Raw genomic sequence first — 22,653 nt, 5'->3', positions numbered from 1 at the left:
TTGTATTTAATCAAACTACACAATGATGACTCTAAGACTTTATAGATATTACAGTTTCATTTTCTGTTAATGCATGATCTTCTGTAAAGCTGCTTTGAAACGATGTGTGTTGTGAAAAGCGCTATACAAATAAAAATGACCTGACTGGTCTACAGATCTGCCAGTGTTTCTAGGCATTCTAGCATTTGTGGACCAGAATGCCCTGACAGACTTGGCATTGCTGTAACGAAATTCAGATGATGGCTGTATTTCGGACGTCGTAATAAATTCTGGTAATTAAATAAAGTCAATACACTCTAAAAAATGCTGGGTTATTTTTTCTACCCATTCGCTGGGTTAAGTATTTTAACCTATTTTGCTGGGTTATATTATTGGTAATGGCTCATATTGACCCAGCGTTTGGGTTCCTTGGTTGACACAAAGTGCACTTGGAATATTTGACCCAGCGCTTGGGTTATCTCATCTCCTCGTGCTGTTCAAAGCCAAAACGTAACGGTCGAGAGGAGGACGACGTTGGACAGTATATGAGTAAAGGTGAGTGATGATATTTGTTTTGCTATGAATCTATAAAACTAGCTTTATTTCAACTAGTGAGAAGTATTATATTTTTGGGATTTACATAATTAAGGAAAAAGTGACCATTCAAAAATTATGAACACTCTGAGGTTGTAATCGCGTCGTGGCCGTTACTCTTCGGGTGCCCATTAATGACAGTAATTCAATAGGACGGCGTCAATTATTCAGTTTAATCCATGGTTACTGCGTTTCAAGACGTAGTTTTTTAATTATTTATTTAGACATATTCATTTTTTCGTCTTAAATGCTCTAGTGGTTGTATAAAACAGGTTATTTCCATATTGCGTTTTTCAGCCTTATCAAACGATGAAATTATACGATGATAAGATGAAAAAATATCAGGCCACAATGAAACCGTTAAGTAAACCAAGGAAAGAGGATTCAGAAAGGTAAGGTTTGGGCAGACGACTCACTACAACCAAAGTGCAGTACCCGCCCCCGTAACCTAGCAACCCCGGCACCTGCTGTGTAAAAACCAATGACCAGCATACACGTCATATCATCATCATCACAAAAGGGGTGCAATATGTTTTATTAAACATGAAATAGTACACTTAAAAACCCTGACAGTGTTGAATTGTTAGGCATATTACAACCTCATGTCTTTGAGAACAGCTGAAATAAAAAAATAAAAAAACAACAACTAGCTAGCAAGACACAACAGTGCTAGCTAGGTTTGGTTAGCAGTAGCTAGCTAACCTAGTCAAGATATTGCTAATCAGAAGTTTCTTTGTGTTTTTGTACAGCAATGGACATTTTTGTGAAACAAAAACTCACCAACTGGAATCTTGAGTATCTCGTTGAAAAATTTGCAGGTAACCATTCACAAACATCTTTTTCAGTTTCAATAGAATGTATATAATGTAATCCATGCCTGCTTTTACTGTTTGTTTTCTTCCAGATGAGCAGATAGATGATGACAGTTTCTTGTTATTGGATGAGAACACAATTGCAGCACTCATCCCAAAAATTGGCCTCCGACTAAAATGTTTAAAACATTTCCAAGAACTAAAATTAGTAAGTTAGACATGCAATATATCTGTTTTCGTTGCCAAGCCAGCATAGCTGACTTGAAACAAATTTTTACACACTTAAGGGCAGTCCACAGCATTAACAGTGCTTCTACACATTTTGAATGCAATCTGAATGGTTGTCAAAGGACTTTTTATTATATGAGATCATACAGAAGGCACCTAGTTCAACACAATAATGACCATGACACCAGCAGCTCAGCTAGGTGTGATTCTGACCAGGCTCCCAGTTTGATATTTGAGGCACTTGATGTTCAAGAACATTCTTGTAAGGATGTGTCTGACTTTAGTGGGGTTTGTGATTTGGATGATTTGGAAGAAGAGGATATGACAGATCGGGTAGCTCTTTTCCTGGCTAAACAGAAATCGAAGTCTTCACAGACTTTCACTGCTGTTAATTTTACAGTGCAGGAAACATCAAGTCTGTTGTCTGATATTGTCTCCAAGCTTCAGGAAAGAACAATGTCTTTGCTTAAAGATCTTGGACAAGACAAAAGCATAGAAGCACAAGAATTGAACAGTCAATTCGAGGTAGCTTCTGAGCCTTTCAAAGGCCTAGAAACTGAATATAGGCAAATTAAGTATTTTATGCAGTCTGGCAACTTCATTCAGCCAGTTGAGGAGGCTTTCCCTGGCATTTCCTATGTTCAGCACACAGATTCCAACAGTGGTACAGTTAAGCAAATTTCAGTGCGTGACACGTTTCAGCGCATTCCACTTAGACCTCTCCTAAAAAAGATACTTGAACTGCCAGGCATCATGTCTAAGGTTGTTGCATGGCAGAAGCAAGACAGTGGTGCTCTGCAAGACTTTTGTGATGGTGAGCTCTGCAAAAACCATGCCCTGTTCTCCCATGAAGTCTCTATTCCTCTTCTTCTTTACATTGATGATGTAGAGACTGTGAATCCCCTCGGCTCAAAGACATCTGTCCACAAATTAGGATTTATGTATTTTGCTATCAAATGTTTACCGAAAGAGCTGCTTTCCAGCCTTACCTCCCTATTTTTGCTGGCAGTCTACAAAACTGATGATGCCAAAACCTATGGCATTGATGCCGTTTTAAAGCCCATAGTGGAGGACATGAAATCATTAGAGAAAGAGGGTGTTGATACCAAAACATCATCCTTTGAGGGAACAGTAAAAGTCAGCATCTGCCAGGTTGTTGGTGATAATTTGGGGCTGAATGCAGTTCTTGGATTTACTGAAAGCTTTGCAAGCAATTATGCTTGCCGGTGGTGCTGTGTTCCAAAAGAAGTTCTTAGGGTACAGGTAAAAGAAGACCGTGGCATTCTCCGAACTGCTGAGTCCAATGAGAGAGACATTGGTCTTGATAGTGTCTCAGACACTGGCCTAAAACGTGCAAGTGCCCTCAGTGATCTCCACTTTTTTGATGTCAGCAAAAATATGGCGCCAGACATTATGCATGACATCTTAGAAGGTGTAGGGAGTTATGAGATGAAGCTGATCATAAACTCACTGATTGAGGAAGGACACTTCACTGTAGACACACTAAATTACAGGATCACAAGCTTTGACTATGGCTTTAGTGATGTCCACAACAAGCCCACTTTGATTACAAAGCATTACCTGCATAACAAAGATGGGGTCATGAAGCAGACAGCAGCACAGATGTGGTGCCTTTTGAGTCTGCTTCCTCTAATGGTTGGCGATCTAGTCCCAGAGTCAAATAGGTTCTGGGAGCTACTGCTTCTCCTTCTTTCCTGCATGGAATTGATTTTTTCTCCATCTCTCACTGTCGAGAGCACAATCTACTTGAAGTGGCTAATAGAGGAACACCATACTCTCTTTCTTGAGTTGTACCCACATCAACATCTGAAACCTAAACACCACTTCATGTTGCATTATCCAAGAGCCATAAGACAGTTTGGGCCATTGGTGCAGTTTTGGACTATGCGATTTGAAGCGAAGCATGGCTTCTTTAAACGCGTAAGCCATATCACGTGCAACTTCAGGAATATCTGTAAGACGATGGCCATTAGACATCAAGTAATGTTGTGTTACAATTTCTTTTCTGGAGGTGTCTTTGATCACAATGTTGAAGTGGGCCAAGGTCACAGCACTATTCTCGCTGATCTTGAGAGAAGTGATGAAATCCAAGGAGGCTTGGAAAATATTCCATCATACACAGAGGTGTATGTGCCAGCCTTGGTAAAACTTAAGGGAACAACATATAGGCCAGGTATGACAGTGTTTGTGTCTTACTGTTCAAATGGTGACCCACATTTTGGATGTATAAGACACTGCTTGGCTTTTAACTCCAAATTCATATTAGTGATTGAGAAGTTAGTCACTGTTGGATTTGAAAGGCATTTATTTGCCTTTGCTGTGCAACACACTCGTGCCATCACATGTATTGATGTCACTGATCTGACTGATCATCATCCTGTTCATACAGTTCAGTCATTCAGAAAGAATGATGACTGTTTTTATGTGTCTCTCCGATACAGGGTGTTGTAATGGTCTGAAAAAAATTGAAATCAGTTATTGTTTAAAATGGTCAAATATAATGTCATTTAATTCCATATAATCTAACCATATCTGGTTTAATCCAAATAAAGTTTTCTTAGTGTTTAGTGTTATTGAAGGCTTTTAAAACATTATTTAGAAAATCAGTTTACATTTTGTCAAACAAATACAGTCTAGGTAGGGGAAGATATTTTTTTGTTGGAGGCAAGCTTCATCATTATCTAGCTCCAAGCATGCATAGAGTTCTGTGAAACCAGAGGCGCCTATGTCCACAAGCCAGCTATGGAGACGGGTCAGGACCAGTAGACCTTTGACATAGAATTTGTGCACATTTCAGGCTTGGCAGTTGTGCGAGTCAAAAAGTGCAATATGAAATATTATTTGTACTTCCAAGTATTCCTTATCAATTTCTCAGTTCATTTTAAATGCATTAAGTTAACTTATATTTTTATATAGAATACTGTATATTATATTTGCCAAAACATTGTTTTTATTTTTTTTATTTTTTCTGTAGAACAGTATCCCACCACATCACAGCACTGCATCTGAAATTGCACAGCCCAACACTGCATCGGAAAATACACAGCCAACATTTGTTCTTAATCTTTTTCCAGATGACACGTTTGTATGTTTCCTGACAACTACGAAAAGCATGACTACTGACAACTATTTTTAATTTGTTGTCAGTACCTTTTTGTAAAGTAACATTTCCTATTTGCATTCAGTAAGATACTGTAGTTTACTGACAACTCTGCTATGTACCAGGATATCCGTGCAATACTGATGAAAGCACCACATGGACCCTCCATTGTGGAGAGTCTAGAGAGTAATAAAATTACCACCAAGCAAAGGCGTGCAATGGTGCGAATTACTGTTTCTTATCTTATTGAGAAATATGGTGAAACGCGAGTATAAATAAGTTCTATTTGCATGTATTTTCACCCAAATCAAGACAGAATGAGACTATCTATTTTGAAACAATGTTTTTCTTTCTTATTTGGCAATCATAATACAGACCATCAACAGAGACCAAAAAGGCAATGGCCATGTCTCTAGTAGAGACATTTCCCCGTCTCCGTGACCCTGAAGGAAATGGCTTTGTGAGTATATTCATCTTATTTTATTCTGCTGACCGACATGATCCATCTCAGCCGTCATTTAACTTTTCTGTTATATTGAGTTATACTGGTCAACTTTTCGTTCTCTTTTATGATTTTTTATTTTTATGTGAGTCCACCATTACTGGTGTTTTTTGCACATTGGGGATTTAAGGTTGCAAATGATACTGTGTAGATTTTGAAACATTATATAACAACAACAACAACAACAACAACAAACATTATCTTTCAGGAGGCCTGGTTCAGCCAGGGGCGAAAACACAGGCCTTCCACAGGATTTCTTGAGGAGCGCCTTCGCAATATAAGAAAGAGGATGTGGAGACTATGAACACAGCCCTCCGTAGTGCCTGTCTGTGAGGAGAGGTTGACTTTCATTCCTAGTAAGACTTCTGCTTATAAACAACTACAGCACCCTTGGTAATTATAAGGAAATCAAGCTGTGGAAACATGTCTTTCCTGTCTATATTCTTAGTCTTTCATTAAAATATTTAAAATATAACCTTCAAGTAATTTAAGGAATAATTGATAATGATCCATTGAATTATTGAAAAACAAATGCACAACCAGAGGTGGTAGACAACAAGTCTTTTTATTTATTTATTTTTTATTTTTGTTTTTTTTTCTTTCAAGTAAAAGTTCCTAAACATTCTTATAACAACATAAATTTACTTGGCAAGAAAAATGCTTTAGATAAGATATTATGTCTTGTTATGAGAGAAAACTATTTGCTAATGGGGTAAGAAAAATCAACTTAAATTCACTGGGAAAACAAGTTTATTTTTCTTAACCTCATTGGCAGATTATTTTTCTTGTTGTAAGAATAAAGTCAGATTTCTCTGAAAACAAGACTTACTATCTTATGCCATTTTGCTTGACAAGAAATTTTGTTTTAAGAATGTTTAGATATTTTTTACAGTAAAACAGGACAAAAATACTGGGTAAAAAAATATATATATTTGTTTTGCCGTGTAATGTGGCACAAGTCTTCATAGCTAGTTGATAGTGTCACTTTAGAAATAATAATGGTGCTTTTAATCAGTTATTGGGGTAACATGGGTGCGTGTGTGCGAGAGAGCGAGCGAATGAACGGGCTTGTGTGATTACCTGCTTCTGCCATGACTCTCGTCTTGGAGATTATTTAGCCACTCAAACTATTCTCCTCACTATGTTTGGGGTCAATACTGACACATGTCCTTTTCCATTCTCATTATTAACATTACCAGTAGATATAAACTTCTTACTTATTCTTACTTAGAGATGTCCTGATTTGTGCAGCTCAGCAACCTTTTTTTGCACATCAATACTGTATTCTATGACTGTAGAAATCTGGCCTGTGTGTCACCTCATATTTATACTCCAGTAAAATTATATTGTGGATTTCCCCCCCACATTTATTTACTTTGATTTTTCAATCATTTTACTTGACTTAAAGGTTAGATTTTTGTGAATATTTGAAAGAAAGAGCAAGAGGATTATCAGCCTGTTTTGCTCATATTTACCAAGGGTGGCAATATTTGTGGAGGGCACTGTACATATACAGCTGATGTAAATTAACCAGTATGACTTTTCACATTGCCAACTTACCTCTCAACAGCATCAACTTTGTCTTCTGAGAGAGCAATTCAATTAAAAGAATGGCTAAAAAAACAATACCAGACCACAGGACCAGGTTGAGCAGTATATGAAAGCAACTGCTCTTTTTAGGGCTCACTGGATTCGCCAGAACAGCTCCAAACCAATATCTGAGATTTTATCAGAGTTCCCTCGTCTAATGGATACCCCAGGCATGGTAAATGCAATATAACCTCAGTGTCTTTTTCGCTCTGTTGCCCAGTAGATTGAAGCAGATGAATTTTAATTTTGATTTAATAATAACTGTAATAACATTAATCATGTGATAAAGTCCCAGCCTCACTTTCATCACTTTAAAAAACTGAGTAAAATAAAAATACAATAAAAAAAAAATTGAATTTATCACTAAAATTCTATGACGTTATAATCATAATTGTCATAATCATAATTTCCAACTACAGATATCTCAAGACTTTAGTGTACTTCACCCCGATGCTGCTGACAAATTGTGCTCATCCTGGTTGCCTGACTTTGCTGACAAGATCCTGGCCTTTGCTAAAAGAGATGGACGACAAATGGATTTACTGAATTTAGACAACATGTCTGCAGGTTAGTAATTATGTAAAATCAAATGCAGAAGAAACAGTTGCATTAAAAGTACTTGCCCCTTCTTGATCTTCTCTTTTCTCACTTTTTAAAAACACTAAAATGCTGTTTAGCTCAAACTCAAATAACTTTAATTCCTCTGCAAAACACAAATTATTGTTGATGTGTGCCAACTATAACAAAATTGTCGCACCAGTTGAAAAATGTTGTTGCAATCTGGAGCCCTGGAAAAAAGAAGTTACATTTTGGTCTGTCTCTTACACAAAGCTATTGAATCAGAAGACGAGGATTAAACCACTGGACTCTGGAAGGTATGGATTACCTTCATGTTGCCTTTAGGTCAATTTTGGAACTTGAATGTTTCGGACCCCATTGACTTGTATTAAAAGGACAAACAGACATCTCCTTCAAAATATCTTTGTGTTCTGCAGAAGTAAGAAAGTCACATGAGTTTGAGATGGCATGAGGATGAGAAAACTGTGAAAGTAGTAGATCTTTTTGGTGAACTATTCCTTTAAAGCCACACAAAACCAGCAACATTTAAAATTCTTATTAGTGCAGCGGTTGTTTAGGAGCTGAGAGGTGTATTTTAGCTACTGTCCAGGACGCACTGAGGATGGACTAGTGTTTACACCTAAAATGTGATGTGGTCACTTGTGTTTTTGATGACCTCCATATAGTATATGCTTTTTGTGATCCAGTTACAAACCATTTTGGGCCCCATTTACACCTGTATTTAGTGCTGATCGCTTGTGATCGGATCACTGAAATTAACTTTTATCTCCTTTTAGATACCAAAGGCACCATGGCACTGACAATTTTACCACAGATCATTCCACCATCAGTGTACAAGATTGGCAACAAAACCTTCCGGCCAACTATTGAGGAAGCCAGAACCTCTTTCATTGATGTACAACCAGTAAGTAGAACATGTGAAAACAACACCATTACAATTACAGCTGTTCATCAAGTGCACTAAACCTGTAACAATTTTTTGGTAAGGAGTACATGCACTAATGTTTGATGTTATTTTCTTATTTAGTCTGGAACCAACATGGTGCAGTACCTACTAAAACAGAGGGAGGAGAAGCCCTTCCCATTTGTCTTAGAACTTGGAGTTGGTGGACAGTTTTTCGTGGTGGTGAATGGGGAAGCCCTAGAAGAGCAAAGATGTAGGCAAGTAGATGTTTGTTTTAAGTCCTTTTTTAGCTTTGACACCCACTTTCCAAAACAGTGTGCCCTTGCCTGGGAGTTTTTGCAGCAGGTAGTTTATGAGATGCCTGGTTCCGAAAATTCAACAATTTCGCTTTTTGCGTGCCTCCATTTATGCAGCTGAGGACTAAATTGTTTATTAAACTAACTAATGCAGGTATTTTGTATCCATGTATGTATCTATTTTTATTTATTTATTTATTTGGTGTATTGTGAATTGATTTGCTACAATTTAGTAATTAATGTACATTCTTAATAATTAAAGCACTGCCTTGATCCGAAAATTTAATTAAACACTGTTTGAATTATTTGATGCTGGACTAAATAAATTAAATGTTAAATACAAATATTGATAGTATTTATTTAACTTGATATTCTGTAAAATAACTATTTGCTATTATTTTGTCATCCAAAAGTTTTTTTAATAGTTTTTTTAATTTTCTGCCTGGTTCAGAATAAAATGATCATTTTTGCTGGCCATTTACTAATTAAATAAAATATTTTCATATTGTACATGTATACTGTTGTTTATTTGAATTTTTGTGAAACGTGTTTTTTTTTAAACATGTTTTTAAATAAGCATAACATGCTTATTACTATTTTTAGTAGTAGATTATCTAAAATAAAGAACCTTTAAAAAGTAGTCGCTTTAACCCAGCATCGTGTCAAGAAACAACCCAGCACACTGGTTAAAATAAATAACCCAGCAATGGTTATTTTTAACCCAGCATTTTTTAGAGTGTAGAAGCTTATATGAAGACCGAATATGTCAGTCGTGGAGTGACACCAGTGTTGTGTATAAAATCTACAGTGTAATTAAATTACTGTATTAATTACTCTGTCTGAAATGTAATTGCATTACTTATTACTTTCTAAAACCCTGATCAACCTCGACCAGATGAAAAATACAAGGATAGACATGAAACTGTTCTTATAATTCTTTCAAATAAATCAAATAAAATCAAATAAATTATTCATGAACTGGCCAAAGAATTTAAGGGGGCAGCGTTAAATTAGAAAACATACATTTTAACATTAGACGTTAATTTCGATTTAAAATTCACTATTGTTTATATAGAATTGTTCTAGAGTCTATACAGTATTTAACACAATTACATCAGAAATAACTAATTAAATTACTGAAAAATTTAATCACTTACTTTACATTTTTCAATGGAAAAAGTAATTTAATTACAGTATTTAATTACTTTGTAATGCATTACACCCAACACTGAGCGGCACTGATGAGGGTGGAAAATAAAATAATCCATTACAGCTGCTTGAAGAACCACATGGCAAAGTCTCATCAGCACCACAGCGGGCCAGCCAAACAGCAGTGAAAGGGATCTACGGAGAGGCAGGAGACAAGCGACCAAACTGGACCATAACCATGCCAAACGGCCCAGCAGAACGGCAAACCCCCATGTCAGCAACTCGGTCAGCAGCAGCAGAAAACTGCAAACATCCAAGCCCCGAGATCTGATGTTGGAAGAATGGCCAGCCACAGGACGGGAACAGGTAAGCGTCATAAAATAAGTGGCCCAAAGTAATCGATGGACGAATAAACCAATATACAGCAAACTTTAAAACATTAAACCTGTGAGTAGCAGCAGCCAAAAATGCGCCAGCGTTCACTCAACCGGTTGACCTTAAATTTCCAGTTGACCTTTAGCGCCTCTATGTGTGATTAGAATAAAATGTTTCTTTTTTTGTTGTTTTTAGTGAACAACTGACTGTATAAAAACATCGTTCCATCATTTACATGCAATAACAATCCTCAGTGTTAAAGGAAACAAGAGTGAAGTACTGTAGGAGATTATAATTAATAAATAAATCGATTAGAATTTAGAGATAATAAATAATTTGTGGAATTTTAAGCAGTGCATCACTGGAAAAATTCAGTTGGTCAACTTACCCCCAGATGGCTCATCTTACCCACTGACCAGGAGCAGCTTAACCCCAACATAGGGCAAGTTGACCCAATGGATCACATCTTTTTAAAAGGTCAGTTGTTTGCGGATTTGTCACAGACTAATTTTTATAACATCAAGTGATAGCAGACACCTTATAAAGGTAAATAAAGGTAGCTCGATTTATTTTACCTCTGCCTAATTTTTTCCTTGTACAGGAGATAACATATGTAAAAATCGGCTCATCTTACCCCCTCTCCCCTTAAGGCTAAAGGCATGTTTCTTATCATCTCATGCGACTTATTTATCTTTCTAGTCATGTCCTCCTCACTAACTGAATGTAACGGTTTCATTATAAAAGGTCCAGGTCCCACTCTTTGATTCATTCTCTCTGACCTAATTCTTTCATTTGAAAATGTAAAGGTCCAAAAACAGTTCCAAATCTCAATGCCAGTGCTTAGCTAAACATAAAAACAACATCCCACGACGACTACATTCACACTCTCTTCCCCATTCCACACACAGCGCAACATGAAAACACAAAACTAACATTTACAGATGAATGTTGACATGCTTCTTTCTCACAATGACACAAAATGCAGATGTCCCTACCCAGAAGAGAAAGTTGAAGAGAAACATTAGGTATTTTACACCTTTGGAACATCCATCAACTCCCATTTTGCTACTGTCCAAGTCACTTTTGTTTTCAGGGAAAAAAACAATGTCAGCAGAACTTTGTGTGCGTTTTGTGTGTATTTAAATAAAATGTACCTGTGCAAGTGAAACTAAAAACTATTAATCTGAAAGAAACTTATATAACAAACTTTGCTCACAAATGTGTTTGTCCTTAACACACTTCCTCCCTTTGTTTGAAAACGAAGGTGTCTGTAGTTTGCGCAATCTTCTCTGTGTGTGTGAATGGAAGGAGCTTTCAGCGGGTAGTCTGTGTGTGTGTGTGTGTGTGTGTGCATGTGTATTCAGCTCAGGGCCAGCATGCTTATGCAGGTGACTTGCCTTTGAATTCAGATCAGATCTTAAGCTTTCAGGTTTAGTCGGGCGAATCTACCAAAGAAATTTTCAGTTCAAATTTCACCCAAAATAAAATAAGAAATATTTTGCATAAAGAAAATGAAGACTTTTTAGCATTTTCATGACTATTAAGCACATTTTCCAATTAAATTTTCATAACTATAATGTTAAATAATTGCATTGTCATCTGTAGAACTGTAATGAAAAGCATCCTGTCAAGACACAGTTGATTTTAGATAATTAAATTCAGTACAACTGATACTACCATGTGCGCAAGTACTACAACTGAAACTAGATCGGTAAAGTTTGTCAAAACTTTTGATGTTGGGGGCTTGACAAAGGCTTGCCTGAAAGTTTAAAATAGAGTTTTGGCTCATTTGAATATTACGTCAATGCAAGTCTATGGGGTTTTTCGAAGGTTCTTCAGACTGTTCTAACTGAAACAACAACAGAAAGCCTACCTGCACATAACTGTTAAGAAAATAATGTCACAATGCAAAAACTCTCTATTTTTCTTTTGATTTGGGGGTAAAATAAGACCTGAACATATTCTTGACAGTGTTAAACAGAAAATGTAAATAGAATGGTACAGTTTTATATTTTTTCTCCTTTTATCTTGTCAAACACACTCCCTAACAAACAAGATATGGGTCAGTGATGTGACACTCATGCTTTTTGTTCAGATCTGTTGTTATTAAAAAATACATTAAAAATGAAATTTACACAAAACAATTACTTGTATAGCCTACACCCCTACTATGATGAATATGTTTTCAATTACTGAGTTCCAAGTCATTTTTTTCTTTCTTTCTTAGAGTCAAAAATGTCATGTGGTGTAACAGTCCGGAAACAGAAATTCTTAAAAAAAATAAAATAAAAAAAAAAAAAAAAAAAAGTTGTGCAGAATAATCTTTTGTTATTATTTCTTAAAAAATAAACAGTGAAACTGTTTTAAAATATTAATATTTAAAAAAAATGTCCACCCAAATCAGAGTCAGGTGGTGTAACTAACATAAGTTGCCATTTTGTTGTCATGTAAAAAATTAAAATAAAACAGAGGACCTCTTAAGATCCTCAGGAGTGTGTGATTTTTATTTTTATTTTATTTTTTTTACATTTCATCAAAATGCAAATTTTGTGTAATTTATATGGATTAATCCAGAGAAATCTTCTTTATATTCATGACTTGAGATAAAAAATTAAAAAAAAAACACTTGAAATATATATATATATATATATATATATATATATATACACACTGGTGGCAAAATGTTTGGAATAATGTACAGATTTTGCTCTTATGGAAAGAAATTGGTACTTTCATTCACCAAAGTGGCATTCAACTGATCACAATAGTATAGTCAGGACATTAATAATGTGAAAAATTACTATTACAATTTGAAAAAACATTTCAGAACTTCTTAAACTACTTCAAAGAGTTCTCATCAAAAAATCCTCCACGTGCAGCAATGACAGCTTTGCAGATCCTTGACATTCTAGCTGTCAGTTTGTCCAGATACTCAGGTGACATTTCACCCCACACTTCCTGTAGCACTTGTCATAGATGTGTCTGTCTTGTCGGGCACTTCTCACGCACGTTACAGTCTAGCTGATCCCACAAAAGCTCAATGGGGTTAAGATCCATAACACTCTTTTCCAATTATCTGTTGTCCAATGTCTGTGTTTCTTTGCCCACTCTAACCTTTTCTTTTTGCTTTTCTGTTTCAAAAGTGGCTTTTTCTTTGCAATTCTTCCCATAAGGCCTGCACCCCTGAGTCTTCTCTTTACTGTTGTACATGAAACTGGTGTTGAGCGGGTAGAATTCAATGAAGCTGTCAGCTGAGGACATGTGAGGTGTCTATTTCTCAAACTAGAGACTCTGATGTACTTATCCTCTTGTTGTACATCTGGTCTTCCACATCTCTTTCTGTCCTTGTTAGAGTCAGTTGTCCTTTGACTTTGAAGACTGTAGTGTACACCTTTATATGAAATCTGCAGTTTTTTGGCAATTTTTGACCTAATATTGACCTTAAGACATGCTAGTCTATTGCATACTGTGGCAACTCAAAAACAAGCACAAAGACAATGTTCAGCTTCATTTAACGAATCAAATAGCTTTCAGCTGTGTTTGATATAATGGCAAGTGATTTTCTAGTACCAAATGATCAATTTAGCATGATTACTCAAGGATAAGGTGTTGGAGTGATGACTGCTGTCTAGATTTGATCAAAAATGGCTTTTTTCAAATAGTGATGGTGCTGTTTTTTACATCAGTAATGTCCTGACTATACTTTGTGATCAGATGAATGCCACTTTGGTGAATTAAAGTACCAATTTCCTTCCAAAACAGCAAAATCTGTACATTATTCCAAACTTTTGGCCGCCAGTGTACATATATATATATTTTTTTTAAATTAATTAATGACAAAGTTGTGGACACTCATGTATTCAAGGTGCATGGAAATTATTTTAATACCTTTTACTTGATAGTTACACCACTTGACACTTTTAAAGTCATTAAATATTTTTTGTAGAAAAGGCTATAAATATTATTCAAACATTACATTTCTACAAACTTGACATTTGTGTTTTAAACTATTTTTTTTAAAAGATTTAAAGATGATCTTTTTTGTCAATGACCCCTGCTGAAATCTTTGGTCAACAGACAGATCGTAGTCGGCAATGAAGTCACTGGAAGATCCCAAACCTTATTAGAGCAACAGACTTACTGGTGCTTGTGTGTGTAAGGAGGTGCTAACAAATGCAGGTACAATATTTACAGAGAGCAAATTAATATGACTAAATCTTACACACACACACACTAAGAAATACAACGTCAAAGTGTGTAAATCTCTCATCTCTCAAATACCCCACAGCAAATGCAGTTTAAAGTGAGTTTGTTTAAGGGTTCGAGGGATTATCATACTCTGTCTATAAATAAACCTGCAGATTACAGACAATCTAGGCCATGAGTGCTCACATAAACCCTCGGGACACACACATGCGGCACCAGGTCGAGTTTACCATGTGCAAGATTTAACATCCAATTCATTTTAGTGAATAGATTCACTCAGACAAATCACTTCAATGAACAGGTTCAAAACAACGATCGAATCATTGCCCAAAATCGTGTTCCCAGAAGTCCCCATTCAGCGTTTAGTTGTTCTGTTTTTGTAGTGAAATAAAAATTTAGTTGAATACTGTTTATCACTAGCTATATTTTATATATTCAATTGATTGAGTCTATCAAACGTTAGTTTATGATTTAACCCTTAAATGCATACCTCGGGTCTTTAGTGACCTCTGACCTCATTTCACCCCATGTACCTCATCCATTTTTTGGAGTTGTGCCCACACCTCTTACGTATTCCTACATCTCTCTCTTATAAATAATGTAACACACAAAAATAGTTTAAGTACTAAAAGTGTTTAGGGTCATTAGAGAATAGGGCCGAAACGATTAGTCGACAATAAAAAATTGTCAACAAAAATGTTCATTGTCGAATAGTCGTTTGATGCTCGTTTAACGTAACATGAGATCACATTAAACTCTAATGATGACGCGTGAGAGCAGCACTGCAGTTCATGCCTGAATGAGGAGAGGAAGAATTACACAGCTCACAGTCCAGATGCTCTCTAAACTTTCACAGCTTCAGGTGATGTAGATCGCAAAGTATGAGGGAATTATAATGCAAAAATACAAAATAAGTAAATACAGAAGCACTCTCGTTATGGAATAAAGAGCTGGAGCTCTTTAAAGGAAACACCTTAAATGCAATTATATTTAATGCGTTATAGCTTTATTAAAGTTCAAATAATACGGAAACAGATCATGTAAATAACTACAAACTCCGAAACTGGCATTTCTCTGTGCGGTCAGCACCTCTGTGAGTTGTGTGAATGTCCCGATCTAAGAGGGAGAGATTGAAACTGCACCCAGCTGATGCACACTCTGTCACGGGACGCTCGTCCCTCGAGCATGCACTTAAAGCAGCTAGATTATAACGTGATGGCTCACGACTTATTTAATCATAATATATATGCCACTGTGCATTTCTTATCGCAGCTTTATTAATAAGAGAGAGTTTGTTTTTTTGTGAGTTAAAGATGGATTGAAGTGAACGGAAAGGTGAGAGAGGGTAGTCTTCGCCCCATTATACACTGCAACAAAATACATTTTTGATTTGTTTTTGTTTTGGCGTGTTTTCCACTATAAATATCTAAAACTCCTTTATATACAAAATACACTTATATTTAAGACACATTCTCATAAAGCAAGTCTAAATATCTCATATGTTGCTTCTCAAGTAAATGTATCTTGTTTTGAGGACTTTTAGACAGTTTTAAATGGAAAACAAGACAAAAACACTTGATAACAATAGTATGTTTTGCAGTGAATTTCTTTACGGAATTAAACTTGATAAAAGTGTTTTTTCCCCTTTAATTCAGTGAATGTCATTTAGAGGTATTTTTAAAAGATGATTTTGTCCTCTTTATTGTTAGTAAGCACGTTTAATACAAACTTTTAAGTCAGGGCACAAGCTGAATAATCGGTTAAGAGCTAATGATTAATCGTTGCAATAATCTCCGAATAGTCGAATAATCGTTCTAATAATCGTTAGATTAATCGATTAGCAAAATAATTGTTAGTTGCAGCCCTGCGTATGCAACAGTGTCGTTTTTTGTTTGTTTTTTTGCAATTCCATAAATTATATTTTTATGATTATTTCATATCTATATAAGTTTACTATCACAGGATATCTATTTCTTTGTTTATTACAAGAGACATTAGTACTATATTCATACAAATAAATACTATATTATGATGATTTTCTGTGCAACAATGGTGAATTATCCATATCCCATCCAGGATATCCGTGTACACATAATATACATGACATTTCTTACTCAAGTTGGCACTGATGTTTCAGTGATTGACTTGATTTACATTTGCCATTGCTATTTGATGAAGAAACAACATGGAAGTAAACTATAGCAAGTGTAACACATGAACAGTATAATGTGACTATTGTCATTTGGGTGTACTACTGAAATTATGCAAGTTGTGTGCCTATTGAGACTTCATAAGCACCTGAGAAAATACTTGTGTGTTATTTTATGTTATGTTATGAATCCTGTTCTAGATTTGTCCTGATTTGTTGCATTTTCCCTTTGTTATATGAAAAATAAAACATCAAAATATATTTTATTCTATTATTTTCTAATTGTCTTGAAAAATTGACACTATCTGGGCATTCTGTAGATCTATTTGTGATAGCTATAAGTGCCAGGTCTCTAAAGACACGAACATGTCAAAGTGTTTGGTGAAAATCTCATGCATTTAAGGGTTAAACAGAAAGTTGTCCTTAGAACAACAGAATTTCAGATGACTTCATTTAGATATCTTCAGTTATTTGGCATTTTTAATCCAATTTTCTGTAAGAATGCCTGAACTCTTGGCAGTCTGAACAAATTTTCAATAACATGCTATCATAAAAATCGCAGCCAATATATCACATAAAGAACATTCATGACACGTGGCGCGCGAAGTCATTTACATGACATTGTTTGATAGTTTACTGCACATTTTGAGATGTAGTTGGGCATCAAATTCACATACTACGCACAGTATGCATATTATAAATTGCATTTAAAAGTGTGAGTAGTATATGCTCTCCCGAGCATACTGTAGTAGTCAAACATTCGGAATCGGTTCGAATGATTCAAAAGAACCGATTCAAAAGAACTATTTGTTCACGTTTCACCAGCAAGAAAGCGCCTCTCCAGCCGAGAGAAAGAACAGCTGATACAGTCAAAGGAAACACCGTTTCAAAATTCAGTGCACACACACACTGACTCTCTGTCACACACAAACACAAATACACACTGTGATTTTTATTGCATGACCGAGATACTGAAATCTAATCTGAAAACATTAAAATTAGGTCAGCCAAACGGTTGCAAGATTGTTGCTTGGCTTCACCAAGACGTTTCTACATAATAATAAAAAATTAAAAAAACCAAAACAAACTTGAATTTCAATAAACAGTCCTGGATCAAAACAGGACATGTATGCACGTGCATTTCATATTTTAATCGGTAGAACAAGAGCGCGTTTGATGGTGTAATTACCGTCCCGCGCACCGCTGGCACACATCATCAATAATTATCAAACACACACTCACCCAAAAGATGAAATTGAAGACGAACATCAAGTACTTGACGCACATCTCTCCTCCGGTTAACGCCGCCATCACACCAGTTTATATCCACGCAGAAATAAAGCAAAAATTACGAGAGCAGCGCGAGGTTTCAGTCCGTGTCCCTGTGTCTCGCAGGCGGCTCGCGCGTAAGGCTGTGCCACTTTACCGGCGCGCGAGTGAGCGGCTCGAGCGCGCCCACACAGCCCAAGAAAAACTCACAGCACAAACTCGTTCACTCATTCATTCCTCTCGTCAGTGATTAACTTTTGCAATCGTCCAAATTTGCAATTTGTTTGTGCAATATTGCGCAAAAATCAAACGCGCCCAGGGTCAAAAACACTCCGAAAGTCTCTGCATTGATCTGGACTGGTGAGCTTGGAGGGTTTATGATGCGTTATTTATGTATTTAATTCGTCGTTTGTTTGTCTTAAACATTTGTAATCATTTTATTTTATCGTGAAACCTCTCCAGTCTTTATTCACTTTGAATTACGTCATACTGGATTGACGTCATCCCAGTAGTTTCTACCTACTCATGCAATGCAGGCTTCATAGTGTGGAGAATCTTGTTTTCCACATTGAGAGTGGCAATGAATGTTTTGGTATCAGAAGAGAACTACACAAATAGATTGGGTAGTTTCATTAATATATTGTATGTTCAAAGAGCTGCGAGAGCTAATATGGGATGAAATTAGTCTCAAAATGGCTATATATATATATATATATATATATATTATTATTTGTATTTTTTATTTTTTATTTGTTCGAAAGATTGAGATGGGAAAAGATATTGAGTGCGTTTACATGCATGTTCTTACACCGATTATGCTTAATAAGCCGACAACATGTGTGGTCATGTAAACGCATTAAACGGCGTTCCTTTCCATAAGGTCATACACGGCGTAAGAATAAACCAATCGACACGGGTAGATTTTTGCCCACTACGCCGATTTTGCATTGCCTGCAAACACCTTAACCGGCGTTCTTGCCGGCTTATCCAGTGTGCACATGCCTCTTCACAGTTTGACGTCAAAAGCTAACAACTCGATCAGTGGTGCCTGCAACTGTATGGCCGTACGTACTGTGCGTACCATGAGCCAACTGACCAGAGAAACATTTTCTCTGAGAATATTTCAGCAATCATGAAGTGTCCCTTATTTTGATGACTGTTTAAAAGAACTAGCAATGCACGATTCACGAATGAATGATTCTTTTGAGTCGGTTCTTTTCAGTGAATTGCCAAACGGGCTTGTAAAACAGATTTGTGATTCTGTACAATTCATACGAGCCGCTCTCTCACTGAATCATTTGAAGTCGTTTCTCACACATTAAAACGGTATCGGCATATTTACGAACACAGAACAAACAGCGCTGGATAAAGTGGATATTTACTTACAATCAATTGAAACAAAATGCTGCCTTTTTGAGTCTCATGAGAATAAGGGGCTGTTTTTTTTTTGTTTTTTTGCATCCACTCGCGCTGTTTTTCAATCGCTTTCCATAAACATTCTCTAGATGGATGTTTTTGACCTCTACGTCACTTTGACTATGTTTTTAGCATCTCTCACAGGAGCGCTGCATGTTTAGATGCTGTGTCAAGTTAAAAAGGACTTCAACTGTTAAAAACACATCTCCCTAAGCAACCAAATTGGCCCGGTTGCTAGGGAGGGTAGATTCACAAAGGGTTACCTCCTTGTGGTCGCTATAATGTGGTTCTCGCTCTTGGTGGGGCGCGTGGTGAGATGTGCATGGATGCCGCGGAGAATAGCGTGATGCCTCCACACGCGCTACGTCTCCGCAGTAATGTGCTCAACAAGCCACGTGATTAAATGTGAGGATTGACGGTCTCAGACGGTCTCAGGTCCTCTGCCACCCGGATTTAGGAGAGTCACTAGCAGTTGCCCATGAACTTGATTACACCATGTAATAAATTACGTGTAAATAAAGTTGTTTTATCTTGGTTCCTGGGTAGTAAGTGTTATTTCCTAATTGCTTATGCCTCAAAAGTATAAAAAATGGCTATTATTCCCCACAAACTTTGCTTTTGTGACCAGGACAGTGATATTTTGAAATTTACTTATTTTCCAGAACATTCCAGATAGATTCAGTGCTGAGTAAACTTGGAGAATCTTCTAGAACTTTCTAGAACTTTCCAGAAATATAAATAGTAGTATAAATACAGGGGCCTTAAGCCCACCAGTTCAGTTTAGTTCCAGCTGCCTAAGTGGAGACATATCAAGACCTTGCTGGACACCTTGAAGTATGATGAGTATGGCTGGGAGGTCATAGGAGACTTCACAATGGTGGCATTCCTGATGGGTCTCCAAGTGGTTTTACCAAGTTTCCCTGCTATCTTTGCCTTTGGGAGAGCAGGGACACCAAGGTGCTCTACCACAGGCGGGACTGGCCACAGCGGACCGAGTTCTCTGTGGGGAGGAACAACGTCAAGTGGGAGCCACTGATGGACCCCCGGAAGTTGCTGATGCCACCACTGCACATCAAATTGGGCCTGATGAAACAATTAGTCAGAGCTCTAGATGAGGAGTCGGCAACCTTCAAGTACCTTCAAGACTTCTTCCCTAAGCTGTCTGAGGCAAAGGTCAAAACCGGTGTCTTCGTCGGACCACAGATATAGAAGATCCTGGAGTGCAATGAATTCCCCAAGAAGCTCACTAGTAAGGAGAAAGCGGCTTGGAACAGCTTTGTCGCAGTGGTTCGGGGCTTCCTGGCAATCACAAGGCCAAAAACTATGTGGAGCTGGTTGAGACTCTGGTGAAGAACTACGGCACAATGGGCTACAGGATGTCCCATATCCTTGATGCTCATCTTGATAAATTCAAGGAGAACTTGAGAGTGTACTCGGAGGAGCAAGGCGAGCACTTCCATCAGGATATACTGGACTTTGAATGCCACTACCAAGGACAGTATAACGAGAACATGATGGGAGACTACATTTGGGGGCTGATTCGTGAAAGTGATTTACAGTATAATCGTAAATCTCGAAAAACTACTCCTAAATCTTTTGTAGTCATTTTTGTATTACTTTAGTATAACTACATGTTAATTTGGATTCATATGTTGTTTTTTTCTGACTTTATGTGAACGAAAAGACACAAATTCGCCCGTTTTCTCATTGGAAATAGGTAAATTACAAAATATCACTGTCCTGGTCACAAAAGCAAAGTTTGTGGGGAATAATAGCCATTTTGGGGTTTTTTTTTACTTTTGAGGCATAAACAATTAGGAAATAACACTTACTACCCAGGAACAAAAATTGTGTTACATAGTGTTATTTCAAATATCATGTAAACACAGATTTCTTGCTTTGTTTGATTTTTTAAATAAGCTGATTTTTAGAAGTTGTCAGCATATTGGTGTGCATGTAAACGGGCTCAATATTTGTTTTGAGGTTGATATAGCAATGCATGTTAGAGGGGTTGCATGGTTTGGCATTGAAATGTGTGTATATCTGTGTTAATGCTGTTTTAACTTGCTACTTATGCAGCAAAACGTTGCTTTAGTCAGTGTAAGAAAAAAAAGAAACTGGTATAAATAGTGTAGGACATTTTACATTGGATATCAAGTAGCATATCAGCAGTACTAAATGGGTTGTATTTTCTTTTACCTTGCCTAATTTTGTTCATGGTTTCTGAGCTTGAGGGCATGTCATGTAACTTGTTTATGATGGCCTAATTTGGCAAGCTTAGGAAAATATATATTAACTATGCACAATGATATTGTTAGTTGCATTTGCATTATTTAACTGGTGGGTTGTGACCCACTGATGTAGGATATGAACTCCATGTTTTTGGCAGTGAGTTAGGGGTCAATAGAGGAAGGTAGCTTAAAAAGTTTTACAATATGATGATGAATGCATGCACTTTGTGTGACTGTGCCGAGAGGTTTCTCCAACAATTAATCTGTCAGTGTCAATGTGAGAAGTTACCTCACAGAGACTGTGTGAATGTTGCTTGTACTCGCTACATCTGCAGCCGTTTTTAATGTGTGCGTGTGTGTGCTGTTTAGCTTGGCACTAATGTCCTCTGTTGGTTTGTCTTATCTGTCTTCACTGCCAGACTAATGCTTGAGTTCTTTAAATGCCCAGACTTCCTTCTATTGTCCTCTCTTAATGAGTTTAAAAAAAACGGAAATCGCACCATCCCTCCCTCTAGTTCTCTCCCTTTTGTGCTCTTATAAAATGGTTTGAGCCCTCTAGCCTGGGTTCTAATCTTGTCTTCTGAATTGTGAGACATTGGAAAACGCAAATCTTGCAAAGCAAAGAGCATCAGAGAACCTGTTGCTGAAAGCCTACATCAGGTCAGAGGTCAGAGGCTGTCTGCACGCTGTCCTGAAGGTGTGTGTGACTTTTTAAAATGGTGGCATACGTGAGTTTTGAAGCTGTGCATATATCCTTGATTGTGTTTAAGCGATATGTTTAGCTTATTAACATGGTATATGCATCTGTTTGACTGAATCCGGAACATGTTTTTACAGTTATACATTTAGCAGACACTTTAATCCAGGAGATTTACAGTGCATTCAAGGTATACCTTTCATCGGCGCAAAATTATTTTTCTTTGTAAAGACTACAAAATTTATTTGTTGAAGTTCTCTTTTTGTGTTAAGGATATGCCTCTTTTTGCATGTCTATCTTTCTACTTTAAGAAATATAAAAGTTTATTTCAACTCACAAACAACTTGTGCAATCTTTTTGTGCCATCTATGTGGAAATAGTTGATGTGTCTAAAACCCTCTGACAAATTTGTAGGTGCTCAGAGGTTTCCGCTTTGTTTCTTGCTTCTGTAAAAAAAATGTCATGCTGTTATTTTTCCACTATATGTAACCCTCATATGCTCAATCCTTAAAACCTGTTATTCCATGTGAAATCAACCACATTTTTGATCTTGTTT

General features: G+C 36.7%; 2 protein-coding genes and 1 long non-coding RNA gene across 4 annotated transcripts in view; 2 read left to right on the top strand and 1 right to left on the bottom strand.

Moving 5' to 3' along the window:
• Positions 1 to 18,136, bottom strand: part of LOC127456283 (CD9 antigen-like) — a 43,038-nt gene extending 24,902 nt beyond the window's left edge. The window contains exon 1 of one of the 2 annotated variants that reach the window (XM_051724697.1): positions 17,727 to 18,136. In XM_051724697.1, the coding sequence (XP_051580657.1) occupies positions 17,727 to 17,795 (69 nt within the window). In that variant the 5' untranslated portion in view covers positions 17,796 to 18,136. Of the gene's footprint in view, positions 1 to 11,124; positions 11,346 to 17,726 lie in introns of those variants that run through there. The other variant, XM_051724698.1, reaches the window with a different exon arrangement.
• LOC127456292 (uncharacterized) lies at positions 5,038 to 7,444 on the top strand. The gene is made up of 4 exons (XR_007899814.1): positions 5,038 to 5,194; positions 5,445 to 5,592; positions 6,807 to 7,001; positions 7,246 to 7,444. It is a non-coding gene; the product is annotated as an uncharacterized LOC127456292 (long non-coding RNA).
• A 3,867-nt stretch (positions 18,137 to 22,003) lies between the features above and the next one.
• The window catches only part of vwf (von Willebrand factor), a 60,327-nt gene continuing 59,677 nt past the window's right edge, over positions 22,004 to 22,653 (top strand). The window contains exon 1 of the mRNA XM_051724659.1: positions 22,004 to 22,097. The gene's annotated coding sequence lies outside the window, so the exon portion shown is untranslated. The remainder of the gene's footprint in view (positions 22,098 to 22,653) is intronic.

Source organism: Myxocyprinus asiaticus, chromosome 18 (genome assembly GCF_019703515.2).
Source record: "Myxocyprinus asiaticus isolate MX2 ecotype Aquarium Trade chromosome 18, UBuf_Myxa_2, whole genome shotgun sequence".
Lineage (NCBI taxonomy): Eukaryota > Metazoa > Chordata > Actinopteri > Cypriniformes > Catostomidae > Myxocyprinus > Myxocyprinus asiaticus.
This window is presented reverse-complemented; position numbering and strand designations above follow the sequence as displayed.